At 41.8% G+C, this 14,094-nt stretch overlaps 1 protein-coding gene and 1 pseudogene across 5 annotated transcripts in view; one reads left to right on the forward strand and one right to left on the reverse strand.

Annotated features, from left to right (window-relative positions):
- The window catches only part of LOC308253051 (cyclin-Y-like protein 1), a 143,267-nt gene that overhangs the window by 14,848 nt on the left and 114,325 nt on the right, over positions 1 to 14,094 (forward strand). For all 4 annotated transcript variants that reach the window (XR_013961090.1, XR_013961091.1, XM_080678082.1 and 1 more), the window contains exons 2-3: positions 8,670 to 8,744; positions 10,182 to 10,210. Coding sequence is in view for 2 of the 4 variants with exons in the window: in XM_080678082.1 (XP_080534208.1) it covers positions 8,738 to 8,744; positions 10,182 to 10,210 (36 nt within the window). In the remaining 2 variants the exon portion in view is untranslated. The remainder of the gene's footprint in view (positions 1 to 8,669; positions 8,745 to 10,181; positions 10,211 to 14,094) is intronic.
- On the reverse strand, positions 10,446 to 11,609 carry LOC308254338 (transmembrane protein 126A-like; annotated as a pseudogene). Its single transcript has 2 exons — positions 11,142 to 11,609; positions 10,446 to 10,717 (listed from the first exon to the last, which is right to left on the reverse strand). The product of its transcript is annotated as a transmembrane protein 126A-like (transcript).

Consider the following 14,094-nt stretch of genomic DNA (forward strand, 5'->3'; position numbering starts at 1 on the left):
GGAACTAGGCTTTGTGTGGTGAGCACATAATGCAATATAGAGATGATGTATTATAGAATTGTTTACCTGAAACTCATACACTGTTGTTAAGCAATGTTACTCAAATAAATTAAATTTTTAGAAAATTTAAGGAATAAATATTAACAAATATAAAACGATTTAAAAAATAAAAATATAATTATTAAGACATTAAAAAAAATAAAAAACACACCATAACTTTTGCACCACACCCAGATAACACGGCTCTCTGCTCAGAGCTGAAGGCGGCACAGGCACCGCTGAGGAAGCAGAATTTCTGAGTGACTTTTGTAATTTATCTCCCTGGAGATTCCTGGCTGCCTGCCTAGTTCCACAGGACCTTCGAGGAATCAGCAGAATAGTTATCTGTGTGAACGCGTGTCTTTCTAGTTCATGGCAGTTTCTGTTTTTGTTTGGTGTTTTTAATGAATGAAGTGGCAGTGGCATTGAGTCCCCAGTCCCTTACCTCTTGAAATGTTCATCTCCTCCTGTTCGGAAGCAGCGCCACTCACCCGGGAAAGAGCCAGGGCACTCAGGAGTGGTCCCAAGCCCCAGCTGGGCCATGGCTTGTTCATACTGTAGGGAGTATGGGGCTCCTGGAGGGAATACAAGGGAGAGGAAGTTGAGGAAAGACATCCCCTAGTCCTGGTGCATAGGATTCAACTTTTAGTTTGAGGTGTGTAGTCAGTGTCTCCCTGCCGGTGGCTCCATCTCTTCATCTTAGGGTCTTAAGGCCTCTCTCACCATAAGGACATACCTGTGAAATGGCACCCTCTTGGCCCCATAGCCCCCTCAAACAATTCATTTCTTCCATTTATTGCCAGAAAAGCTGCTGTCCACACTCAGTCTCTCTATTCACTCACTCCCTTCTCCCCTCCCCCAGTTCACTCCTTAATGCTCTGCTTTATCTCCCCTTTGACAATGGTACCTCCATTCCCATGACATGCTGTCCCAGCTTTTGTGGCAGTAGCCTCTTGTGGGTTGGCTCCTCCTGCTAGGACTGCCCTTCTTAAGTGTCCTGGTCCCTCCTCTCCTTCCCTTCCCCTTAAGAGGAAGATGTGGCTTCATCCTTGAACCCTCCTCCATACCTCCCCGCCCCCAACCCCGGAGCATCCTGTCTACACTGGGCCTTCAGTTTCCCAGATCTTGTCCCCATCCAGACCTCCCTTATGAGCACCAACCTGTGCTTTAGCTGTTTGTTGGGTGTCTTCACCTGTGGGAGTCCAGCAGTCTCACTCTGGTGTGCCTTGGCACAAGCCGCTCCTCCTTCCTGGAACGCTTTGGCCTGACTAACTCATTTTCACTCTTCCTAAAACATCAGGAATCCCTGCCTTTGAGGAGCCATCTCTGGTTTCCCCATCTCTCCCTGGGTCTGAGTGCATACCTTCACTGTTTATTCAACAAATGCTGATTGAGTGCTTCCGTGTGCCAGGCACTGTTCTAGCTGGTGAGGGTACAGCAGGAAACTGTCCAGACACCGCCCTGTGCTGTGAGGGTGTGTGTACTCACCCATAATCCAGCTCTCTCTCCTGGAGGCCAGAGCTGCCTCTCGCTCTGCTGGTCCGCAGCCAGTGTTTGCTGAGAGCAAATCTGATTATGCCACTTTTCTTGCTTCTCTCTTCTCCCCTTTTTACTGTGTCTTTCCTCTCTCTTCCAGGTGCAAAAACAGGAAATAGAATTTCATAATTACAAGATTAGCGGATAAAATTCCATCCCTGTTTGGATTCTACACACAATTCTTGAAGTTTTTTTGTGTTTTTTTTGGGGGGGAGGTGGGTTTGGGGGAAGGGTGAGATGTAAAGTGTGAGTTGAATGCTTTCTTTGGTTGATGAATTTGCTCTGCTGAGGCTAATAACGAAGTTCCCTTCTGCTGAGTCCTTTGTGCAGAGCTGAAGAACTCAGTTCTTGGAAGAGTCGCTGGGAGAAAGGGACATTCTGCTTATGTCTTATTCTAGGTAGTGCCTGTGTCTATGAATACCAAAGCATTATGTTGTTGGAGACAAACATGAAGTTTTCAAATGTTCTTATCTTGTAATACCATCATCCCTTTTTCCAGAAACAAAGCAACACAAAGCAATAAAGCTAGAACATTTATTTTGGGGCTAGAACTGGTAGAGTTGTCAGAAGAATTACAGGACATTCAGTGTAGTGACACTTCAGATAATCCATGAGTACATTTTTAGTGTAAGGATGCCCACTATTGCACAGGAACAATTATTTATTGTTCCTCTGAAATTCAAGCATGACTGGTGTCTTGCATTTTTATTTGCTTATTCTGGCAACTGTGATTTGGGCAGAAGGCCGTTGTTGGGAGGAACCATTTTTAGCTCTCATTTTTGGTCATGGCAATGTGCCAGAGGAACACCCCCATATTTGGCAGCTGCTGCTTCGCTAACTTCAATATCAGGCCCACTTTAAAAGGTTTCTCAACCCTAAGCTGGAGGAACAGTGAGGAGAAGGCACATTCACTCCTTCATTGCACTTCCTTCAACCTGGAGGTGTGACACCAGGTGTTACATGGTCGGGAAAATGAGATCACAGATGGCTAGCCAGCCTTCATCCCAGAGGTTCCTTGCCTGTTATAGAAGTGGAAGTTGTGTGATGTGGAAATACAGGCAGTCCTCGGGTTACGTCGGACTCAAAGTAAGTTGTTTCGTGGTTACGTCGCCATCTCCCATTTATTTATAAAAAAAAAAGTTCCGTCATTTCGACGTATGTACATATGTGCTTTATGTTTTTTATTATTTATTTACCACAAGTAAAGGTCAGGAATTGTTATCTTTCTTTTAAATTTTTTTTACTGTTTCACTTCATTACTGCTGTGTATGTGCTCCATGTGAGTGACGGAGTTGCTTATGTAGGATCCGCGCCATAGGAACGGATCTCAGATGTAACCCGAGGACTTACTGTATATTCAGTTTAGTTCAGCAATAATTTTTTAAGTATTCCCTTTGTAATTTAGAGTGTGTTAAACTGTCTGCCTCACAGTCTTGGGAGGAACAAAAACATTCCCAGTGGGGCTCAACCTGGGTGGGCATAATAATCACCAATTTCAAAGCTGCACTGATGCTTAGTATATACCCCAGAGATTCTGACTTAGGGTCTGGTGGGGCCTGAACATGCCTAACTTTTCCAAAGCCCTCCCTCTGGTTCTGCAGCCAGAGTTGAGACCGGCTGAGTTTCAGCATAATGTGTTGTCTTGAAGTATTCTCTGAGTGCCAGTGTGGAGGAGGAATGGTGAGTGACAGAATCCTGTCACTCACCACTCTTCCAGGAGTGGCCACATGATCAGAAACCCATGTGTGTGCCAACTGCATTTTCAAAATCATTAACAAGTGGGGCTGGTGAGGGGTCAGACTTGATATACTAGAATGCCTTAAATTGGAGTTGAAATTTTATGGGAGCTTGAAATTTTATGGAGGTGGCACTCATACCTATTTTCCATTTGTCATTACTCTGTCATGCTGTGCAGTTTGTTGGTGTGACTTTAGTGGTGTTAACCTGGGATAGTTGAAATGACGTGTGAAACAGAACATAACTAAATGTAAGTACTGACTGAGAGAAGCCTGTCACAGTGATACTTGCTAACAGTTGTACAGCAAATGGTAGCACCCGGCTGCTGATCTAGATCTCTCCCAATTGGTGCCACCTCATCAGGTTAACAAGTTTGTTAATTATTTGGGAGAAATAATTAGCCTTCTCTTCTACTTTTGTGACATACCTATTTATAGTAGAGCTCCTTGGTTTTGGTTCAAATTTCTTTTCAACCTACCCATCTTTGAGGAAAGATATTTGGCTTTCATTAAGTGTTTTGAGCTTTTCTGAAGTGTATATTTCTCTATACATTATCCTCTCCTTCCCAGAGTAGCTTTCCATAATTAAATATATTTTTATTGATTTCAGAGAGGAAGGGAGAGGGGGAGAGAGATAGAAACATCTATGATGAGAGCGAATCATCAGTCAACCTCCTGCATGTCCCCTACTGGGAATTGAGCTTGCAATCCAGGCATGTGCCTTGACTGGGAATTGAACTGAGGCATCCTGGTTCATAGGTCAACACTCAACCACTGAGCCATATCAACCAAATGCTTTCCATATATTAAAATAAAGAATAATAGAGGTCATCAAATAAGGTCTTCCTAAATCTCTCCTCTACCAGAAATGTGTCCTTCTCCCTCCTTGTTTTTCTATTGTTCCAAAGCTAATCTAGCCCTGCTCAGGTGGCATCCACTTCTGCTTATTTGGGGGCCTTGCTCCATTCATTCTTTCTTCTCTTACTTCAGACTTTTTTTTCTCCATTGGCTCTTACCCTTAACATATAAGTATACTCATATTTTTTCATCTTAAAATAAAAAATCCTAACGGTATTTCCTCTAACTACTACCACATCTCTCTTCTCAGCCAAACACTTGGAAAGAGAAGCCCTTAGTTACTTTCTTCACTTTCTCACTTCCTATTCACTTTTCAGCCAGTTGCCATAGCCAGTGGTATTTGTAGCTTTCCTGCCCTCCTGATAACATTTGACTATGTTTAGGAAATTATGGATGGAACCAAAGACTGGGCCAAGTGTGTGCGCTTGGCAAGGGGAGCGGGGTGGAGTGGTGGAGTGGCTGCAGGGTGGGGAAGGGGAGCATTCTGAACCATGGCCTTTTCTGTAAGGTGGGTGCATGGAGGGAACTCTGGACATCATTGGTCCCTTGTAACCAGGTGACCACAGAATGTGTGCTGGTTGGCTGGTGCCAGCCAGGAGAACTGCCTTCAGTTGAGAAGCAACTGTGGAAGGAGGAGCTTTGGCTGTGCTCTCCTCTTGAAGTGATTGTGATTCTCAGCAGTTGTCTGATCACCATACCTTTTAAATAAGTCAGGCTGCTTACCATACTCACAGACTAGTCAACTCAGTGGAGGCAGTAGCAGTTGACACCAGCACAAGGCAGCAGCAGGGGCTTGGTCCGGGCGGGGGGCGGGGGTTGGGGGGACTGCTGAGCTAAGGCGGTGGCAGCAGCCAGGAATGGGAGTTCCTAATGGGGAACAAACTGACCTGCTGCCTGAAGTCCAATGCCAGCCCCAAGCTGGGCCAGCACTCTGGGTGGGTGGATCGGGACGATGAGCCTGGTGTCTGTGTGGCGGGCACCGGGAACTCAGTGGCAGCACCACCAGCCCCAACTGCCCTGGAACCTGCCGAGTTGAATTTCCAAGCCTGCGTGGGCCACCCTGTACTGTACCTCGGTGACCTGGAAATGCCCAAAGGTAAGGAGGTGGCAGGTGTTCGATGCTCTCAGGCATACCTCTGGCCTCCCCTGACCCCAGGATCCCCTAGAAGGGATCCACCATCAGGCTCCTCCTTGCCTGGAGCTGGTTTCCAAGAGCTGGCTCTTCCTGGCATCCCCACCCCTTATTCTCTTCTGGTCATGTCTGACCAGTTTCTTTCCCTTTCACTACCCAAACACCTGGTTCTTTCTTCTATTCCCAACTCAGCCTGAGACACTCCAGTCAGTGGTCCTTCCTGTTCATGCATGGCTCTGTTTAGTGTCTCCTGGGACCCCATGAAGGCTTTTGGGTATATTTCTTCTTTTTCTCAATGAAAACTTTAATACCTCAACCTCAGAGTATCCATCCATCTCCTTATCCTTACCTATCCATATGGTACTTAAGTGAAGGAACCATGTCAAGCCTGGCGGTACCCTTGCTCCCACCTGTTAAGATAGTTGATGTTCGGGACAGTTCAGCTGCAAAGATTTTAGGGTTTTTTATTTAAATTCAAAATAGATAACTAACATAGAACCTGTGTGGTGTTTTTAAGTAAGCTGTTTTCAGTTGCCTGGACAGAAGCTGCTTTATTCCTTCCAACTATAATTTGAACACAGAAGGAAGTGGTGGGAGAAGGAACTTAATATTACTGCATGATGTGAAATGTTCCTGCCAGTGCCAGAGAATCGTGTTTTGTTTGTTTATTTTTTACACAAAGGAGAACCCACAGAATTCTCATTACTTTAATATATCTACTTTGATACAAATATGTCTTCAGTCTTACTTCAGTGACTTAACAGACTTCACTTTCATATTATTTGTTCTAAAGGAGGGATGGGGTGGCTCACAAAAGTGCTGGTCAAAAGTTTCAAAAGAGAAGAACACATAACTCTATGTCTAGACCTTAATTGAAACATAAAGTCTTGGGAGTTCAGACGCCATATCGTGCACAAGAATATTTATCTCCATGGCTTCCTCTCCATCCTCTCCCCTCCTGCCAGTAGATGCCTGTTTAACTGTAAGAATGTTGAGGTAAAGGTTCTAATGACCAGATGCCTAAAAAGGTGGGGTGGGGTTGGGGGGGAAGTGGCGAAGATGATGGAGAGAGGAAGAAAAGAGGAAATATTTGGTTTAAAATAATTCTGGGTAACAACATAGCTAACAAAGACTGTGTGTGTTGTGTTGTGTTTTGTTTTGTTTTGTTTTGTTTTGTTTTGTTTTGTTTTGTTTTGTTTTGTGTTAATCCTCACTGGAGGATATTTTATCCATTGATATTTAGAGAGGGTGGAAGGAGTGGGTGGTAAAGAGAGAGAGAAAAACATTGATTTGAGACATATTGATTGGTTGCCTCCTGCACACTCCCACCCCAGGGCCTGGAAATGAACCTACAACCCAAGTACATGCCCTTGACTGGGAATCAAACTCTCAACCCTCTGGTTCCCAGGCTGATCCTCTAACCACGGAGCTGCACCAGCCAAGGCAAGACTATGTTTTTTTAAGTAGAAAACATTCTTTCCCAAAGATGTTAAAACCCCATTATCTCATCATTTCATAGAGAAAATGCATTATAGCTCTTATTCTATTTAAACTTCAGTTGAGCTTTTAATTTTTTTAAAAGTAGCTGGTGGATTCCCCTGGGTGGATGTGGCTTTCTAACTGAAAAGTACTCCCTTTTCAGAATACTCAAATATTGTGAAAAAAAAATGAACAAATCAGGAGCATAAATTTAGGCTTTAATTTATAACATAAAGTCTTAGGAGTTAAGACTCTATATTGTGCACCTTTAAACACAAAGCAAGTGATTACCTGTGAAAACTTCTGCTTGCTCTGCTTGTGCTGTAAGGTGATCCTCTGAGTGATTTTATAAATAGTTGGTAGATGGGTTGTGTTGAATGAGAGACCAAAATAGGACCTTTGTATAATTCTTTTAAGATTTACAACTCACATGTATATCTCATTTGGCCCTTCTAACTGCAAATAAAGCCTCATGGATATTCTCCCTCTGTTGCTGATGGAGAACTTGAGACCTAGAGATGTGAAATGACTGTGTAAACAGCTGCTGAACAGAACAGGCTGACATGGGGTGATAGATGTGCCAAATGCAATTTTGTTGATGTGTAAAAAAACTTTATATTATTCAAATTCAAAAGTAGTTGTTTTGTATTCTTGCCAGGATAGAAGATTATCCCACCTTGATGCAAGGTGGACTGCAGGCAGACCTATCTTTACATAGTTACAGCGCATTTCATTTGTACAAGCAGCCCTAGGATCAGGTCCAGGCGTATTCTTATTGAAGTTTCAAATTAATCATGGGGCATGGAAGGAAGAAGTGAAACTTTAGCTTTGGAAATTGAGGGCAGAATTTAAAAATCACTTTGATGAAAGTATAAAATGTCACTACCATGAAAGTAGAGTAGGGCATTGAGCTTTTATGCTGTCCTTTTAAATGTGCTGTGATGAATAGCCCCAAGTAAGCTGCAACTAACTAAGTTCATTTTTTGAATGGAATCAGAATTCACCTAAATGTGTAAAGAACATTTGCCAAAAGCATCTCACGTGATTTGGGCATATTTAATATACTAGCAGGTATCTGACACTAATTGGCCATAGCATAACTTACTTCTTGACACTTTCTGGAATGTGCTAATAATATCAAAATAAAAGGGAGTGACTGTATTGCTAATTGATAAAGTAGAAGGTGGGAAACACATACTAGTATATGATTCAGAGATTACTTAGGTGCAAGTTAAAAAAAGTCTAAGACATAGCCTATTTTTATTCCACAAATATGGAAAGATTCTACAATTTTGAATTTTCCCAGTAGAATTTTTATATTGTTGCCTTTGCTAAAATTGGCTTGTTACCAATGGACACAAGACACTGTGGGGGTGGAATGAGGGCAAGCGACAGGGGGTAGGGGAGGCTGGGGGAAGGTCAATGGGGAAAAAAAAGGAGATATATGTACTACTATATGTAATACTTTAAACAATAAAAAATAAAACATTTCCCAATCTACACTAATAAAAGAGAAAGATGCAAATTGACCATATCTCCACAACGCCCACCAGCCAATCAGGAGCAAGCATGCAAATTAACCTAACAAAGATGGTGGGTTAATTTGCATACAAGGCGCCCAGTGGGGTGGGATGCCTGCTATGAGGGCGAGGGCAGGGGGCAGAGGGAGCTACAGGAGCAGAGCTTTGGCTGGAGCGAACACTAAAAGCTCAGGCCAGAGCAAAGGCCTGGGTCCCAGGTGCTGGAAGAAAGGCTTATTGCACAAATCTTCGTGCAACAGGCTTCTAGTACTGTTATAAGTGATTAAAAGTGATGTGTAGCTATTTTTAAAATTATGTATTTTTCTACTCAACTAAATTAGTATGCTTTTTTCTCTTCTTTCTATATAGAGTTGGTTTTAGAATTAATCCCTTCTGACAATCCAAGGGCAAGCACAATTTTCCTGAAGAAATCTCAAATGGATGGTAAGTCAAGATAGAATTTAGGTCACAGGTTTTTATTTGAAGAAATCAAAAATATCAGTTGTTTATATATGAGGATTGAATTTGTCATTTTGGCTTTATTTTACATATCACTCAACCAAGTGATCCTGTCTCACATCTAGAACCCTTAAGCTATTCAAACTCTCTCACCCTATGTAATGCTGCCAGGGTGCATCAGAGGAACAGAGCCCTATGGGGTTCCCAGAAGCTTAGCACGAGCATGTGCAACTCTATCAATTTCCTGTGTCCTGTTTGTGTTAGGAGAAGAACCAGAACTGTAGGATTTTGACACTTCTGCTTGCCTGCTTTGAGTCTACTTGCTTAAAAAGCATATATGATCAAATCTTTTAGTTGCTTATGAAAGTGGAAGTACAAGAAGTGAAGCCATGCAGCACAATAGAAAATGGGGTTTTAACGTGTGTTTTCATGGTATGTGTGCATTTTGACTATCTGAAGCTGATCATTTTTGGTTAGGATTGCTGTATTTCTCAGTTTCTTCCAGAGCCATGGTTCTGCTCATGTGTAGAGAAAGGGTAAGCCAGTAAAGGAAAAGCTATCCCGTGCCCCTGTCTTCAGTCCTAAGGAATGTGTGCCTATGATGCTGTCCTGCATTAAAGGAGGCAGAGTGGGAAACAGTACAGCCCAAGACCCTCTTTGGAGCTTTTATTTTTCTTCTGATCTTTGTTAGAGCAAAACGATTTTGTGTGTTGTACATATGTTTAGTTAGGTTAGCCACACGCATTGTAAAATTTAAATTAGATCGCTTACTTTGTAATTAAGTAAAGACCCATTCATATATTTTTTATTTTTTCCTTTATTTTTATTTTATTTTATTTTATTATTGTTTAAAATATTACAAATAGTAGTACATATGTCTCCTTTTTCCCCCATTGACCTCCCCCTGGTCTCCCCTACCCACCAGCACATGCCCTCCATTCATATTTTTTTAGTAAAATATCCTAGTTGATTACCAGTCAGTGGTTCAGATGCTTCCAGGTGCCTGGCAGGTTCTCAGAGCTCTCAAATGTTAGCTCCTGATGGTTCAAGTAAAGTGGGTATAAATGTAGAATTAGAAACTACAATTGAGTAGTGGTTCAGAAGCACAACAGTTAAACTTCTTTATTAGCTAAGTTTCTCACTGGCCTAATTTGCTTTGCCCTTTTCTTTTGTACATGGAGAGACTTTTATTTGTACCTAATATAGAGTATTTTTTGTTAGGTCAGAAAAGTAAAAGTTTTAAGATTTTACTTTATGGGACTCATCTTGCCAGGTGATTTAAATTATAAATTTTGTTGAAAATTATTAAAAAATGAAATAAAATTTTGTCATATTTTGTATGTTGGTAATCTTTCAACAAACTTTTGTTTTACTATGGCATTTGTATCATAATTGATCAGTTAAATTTTTTTTTATTCTTAGGGCGAGAAAAGAAGAACTATTCATACCACGTAAGTAAACAGTTGAAAAGTTAAAAAATTAATAATTTGAATTAAAAATTGCCTGCTGTGATTTTTAAAAATATATAATGGACCTAATATCATTAGCATAGACCTTTTTTGGTAGATTTTCTAAATCTTTTCTGTTATCTTAATTATTAAACTTACATATTCAGGAAAGTTTTATTTATTTTTATTTTTTGGTTATTCTTACAGTTTTATTTTTGTGTACACATTTGCTTAACAATCAGTCAATGTTTAGGCCATGTTCAGGTAATTGAAGAGCCTTTATAAGTAGTTTATATTGCCTAGAACTAAGGTATGCTGAAAACCCAGTCTGATGCAAAATAGGAAATAACATCTTTCTAAAGATAGGTTGAGAAATTCTGATCCAGTAGGTTAAGATGTTTCCTCTCTCTGGTAGCAGGGCTGAGGCATACCTGGCTGCTAGGCCACCATTCACAGGAATAGCCAAGAAAACAGGGCACAGACCACCAAAAACAAGTCCAACCAATCCACCTCATATATTTTTTTTAATTTTATTTTATTTTTTTAAATTGTTTGAAGTATTACAAATAGTAGTACATATGTCTCCCTTTTTTTTTTCCCCATTGACCTCCCCCCGGCCTCCCCTTTCCCCCAGTACATGCCTTTACCTGCCCCCGCCCCCAGTGTCTTGAATCCATTGGTTATGCTTATATGCATGTGTACAAGTCCTTCGGTTGATCTCTTACAGCCCACCCCCCAACCTTGCTGACATGTACACATAAGGAACTGTTTGACATTGAAACGGGGACTCAGAACTGTTGGACATTGAAATTGGGACTCAAACATTTTTTGTTATTATATGTTTATTTCTAGTCTGCAGAGGCAAGATTTTTTAAAGGAAAGAAATGGGGAAAAAATAGATCCAAAGGCAAAGAAGCATTGAACAGACTGTCACCTCATATTATGGTACAGGTTTCACAATACAAATCACCTGGACTCAGTGGTAAACTTACAACAGTTTTGTAAGTACGTCCGCTGTCAAAAATGGGATCACTGCCATTGGTAAACCAGCAGCTATACGAGCCTGTGTCACATTTAAGACATGTCGAAAAAGACTGTTTGCTATTAGGCCACAGAGAGCAGCATTAGGTCCAATATATGTTGTTCCATGTTCAAGTAGATTCCTTTCTGCTTCTGGAAGTTGGTTAATTTTTCTGTTTATGATGTCCAAAATGTGTTCTTTCTTGAAAGTATCATCGGATTCATGATTTTCTATCTTGAGACTTATGCTCTCCCTGCCGCCCTCGGTGCTGGCTCCGGCCTCGGCCCTAAGGCTCACCCCAACCTTCACCCTGCTCTCAGGGGCACAGCCATCTTTGGAGGCACGTGACTCCGAGGGGCTCAGGAAAGTTTTTGGCTTCATAATACCCATTTTTTAAGGAGTTCTGACTTTACATTAAATGTCAATAAGTGTTTGTGGTATAAAGATCTACCTTAATTTTTAATCTTGTTTTTTAACAAAATGAATAATAAAATAGCTAAGTCAATTTTTAATACTATCTATTAACTTAATTGTCATAGCAGCTGAAAGCTATCTTTCTCACTTGGGCATAGCCTTATTTCCCTCCCTCTGACCCCTCAACATGTATCATGGTGGTTTTTGTGTGTGTGTGTGTGTTTAATTTATTTTATTATTTTTTTAAATAAATCTTTATTGTTCAGATTATTACAATTGTTCCTCTTTTTTCCCCCATAGCTCCCCTCCACCTGGTTCCCACCCCACCCCTTTCCCTTACCCCACCCCACTGTCTTTCATCCATAGGTGTACGATTTTTGTCCAGTCTCTTCCCGCAACCCTCACACCCCTTTCCCCCTGAGAATTGTCAGTCCACTCCCTTTCTATGCCCCTGATTCTATTATATTCACCAGTTTATTCTGTTCATCAGATTTTTTATTCACTTGATTTTTAGATTCACTTGTTGATAGATATGTATTTGTTGTTCATAATTTTTATCTTTACCTTTTTCTTCTTCCTCCTCTTCTTAAAGAATACCTTTCAGCATTTCATATAATACTGGTTTGGTGTTAATGAACTCCTTTGGCTTTTTCTTATCTGTGAAGCTCTTTATCTGACCTTCAATTCTGAATGATAGCTTTGCTGGGTAGAGTAATCTTGGTTGTAGGTTCTTGCTATTCATCACTTTGAATATTTCTTGCCACTCCCGTCTGGCCTGCATAGTTTCTGTTGAGAAATCAGCTGACAATCATATGGGTACTCCCCTGTAGGTAACTAACTGTTTTTCTCTTGCTGCTTTTAATATTCTCTCTTTGTCTTTTGCTCTTGGCATTTTAATTATGATGTGTCTTGGTGTGGTCCTCTTTGGATTCCTTTTGTTTGGTGTTCTCTGTGCTTCCTGGAGTTGTAAGTCTATTTCTTTCACCAGGTGGGGAAGTTTTTGGACATTATTTCTTCAAATAGGTTTTCAGTATCTTGCTCTCTGTCTTCTTCTGGCACCCCCATAATTCTGATGTTGGTATGCTTGAACTTGTCCCAGAGGCTCCTTACACTATCTTCATATTTTTTATTCTTTTTGCTTTTCCAGTTGGGTGTTTTTTGCTTCTTTGTATTTCAAATCTTTGACTTGATTCTTGCGATCCTCTAGTCTGCTGTTGGATCTCTGTATAATATTTTCTATTTTAGTCAGTGTATACTTAATTTCTAGTTGGTCCTTTTTCATATCCTCGAGGGTCTTGCTAAATTTATCGGCCTTTTCTAGAAAATTCTTGAAAAAACGTATAAACGTGGTTTTGAACTCTATATCCAGTCTTTTGCTTTCCTCCATTTCTTTCATTTGTGATCTGTTTCTTTGTCTCCACATTTTGGTTGCTTCCCTGAGTTGACAGAGTGGCTTTGTGTGCTAGGTGTCCTATAGGGCCCAGTGGCTCAGCCTCCCCAGTTACCTGAGGTGGACACTCTTGGTGCACCCCTTTGTGGGCTATGTGCACAGTCTTGTTGTAGTTAAGCCTTGATTGTTGTTGGTATCACTGGGAGGAATTGACCTCCAGGCCAATTGGCTGTGAGGATCAGCTGTGTCTATGCTGGGACAACTTCTGTGCTGGAGACACCCTTATGATGCAAGACTTGCTTCAGTGGGGCTTTGGTGCTCACTGAGTCTGCCCCCTGAGTGTGTCCCTTATGGATCTGAGGAGCTGTAATCTGGATGGTCCCACTATGATTACTGGGTACACTGGCTCTTGGATCTCCAAGGAGGTGCTAATTTAGCCTCTGCCTGAGGCCCCCCAGCAGGAGCTACAGAGAGATCTGCAGATTCCTCTTCTTTGGGTTTTGGAGGTGCCCAGATGCGGCCCAGCTGTGAAGCAATGCAAGCTGCTGTGGGGCCTTGGACCTTCTTTTTGAATGTTCTGGGTCTCTCTGACTCAGCTGCAGTTTGTTATGTAAGTTTAGAATTCAAAGGACCAGGCCATTCATATGCAAAAGCCTCTATGCTCAGCTTGGATGGGACGAAATCTCAGGGCAGAGCAAACAGCAATGGCTTCTCATCAGCCCTGCCCTAAGAGGCCCCCAGGTCTCAGTGTCCCTTGGTAATCGCTGCAAGCACCTCTGAGAGAAAGCCGCCCTCGAGTTCCACCCGATGCCAGACAGTCCAGTTTCTCCCCGTATGAGTCTGGGTCCCCAGAGTCTTGCCCAGAACTGGAGTTCAGTGCAGTTGGGAGCTTGTGTCTCCCTCCGGATTGAAAAAGCCAGCCGCGTACTCAGTTGCCAGCCCTCTCCATGCACGCACCTCCATACCTCTGCACATGCACCTCCATACCTCTGCACTTTACTTCTGCAACTCCTCTGAGTCTCAGTGTGCTTTTTTTTCCCCTTCTAGTTGTAGAATTTCCAC

Source organism: Plecotus auritus, assembly GCF_963455305.1.
Source record: "Plecotus auritus genome assembly, chromosome: 1".
Taxonomy (NCBI): Eukaryota; Metazoa; Chordata; class Mammalia; order Chiroptera; family Vespertilionidae; genus Plecotus; species Plecotus auritus.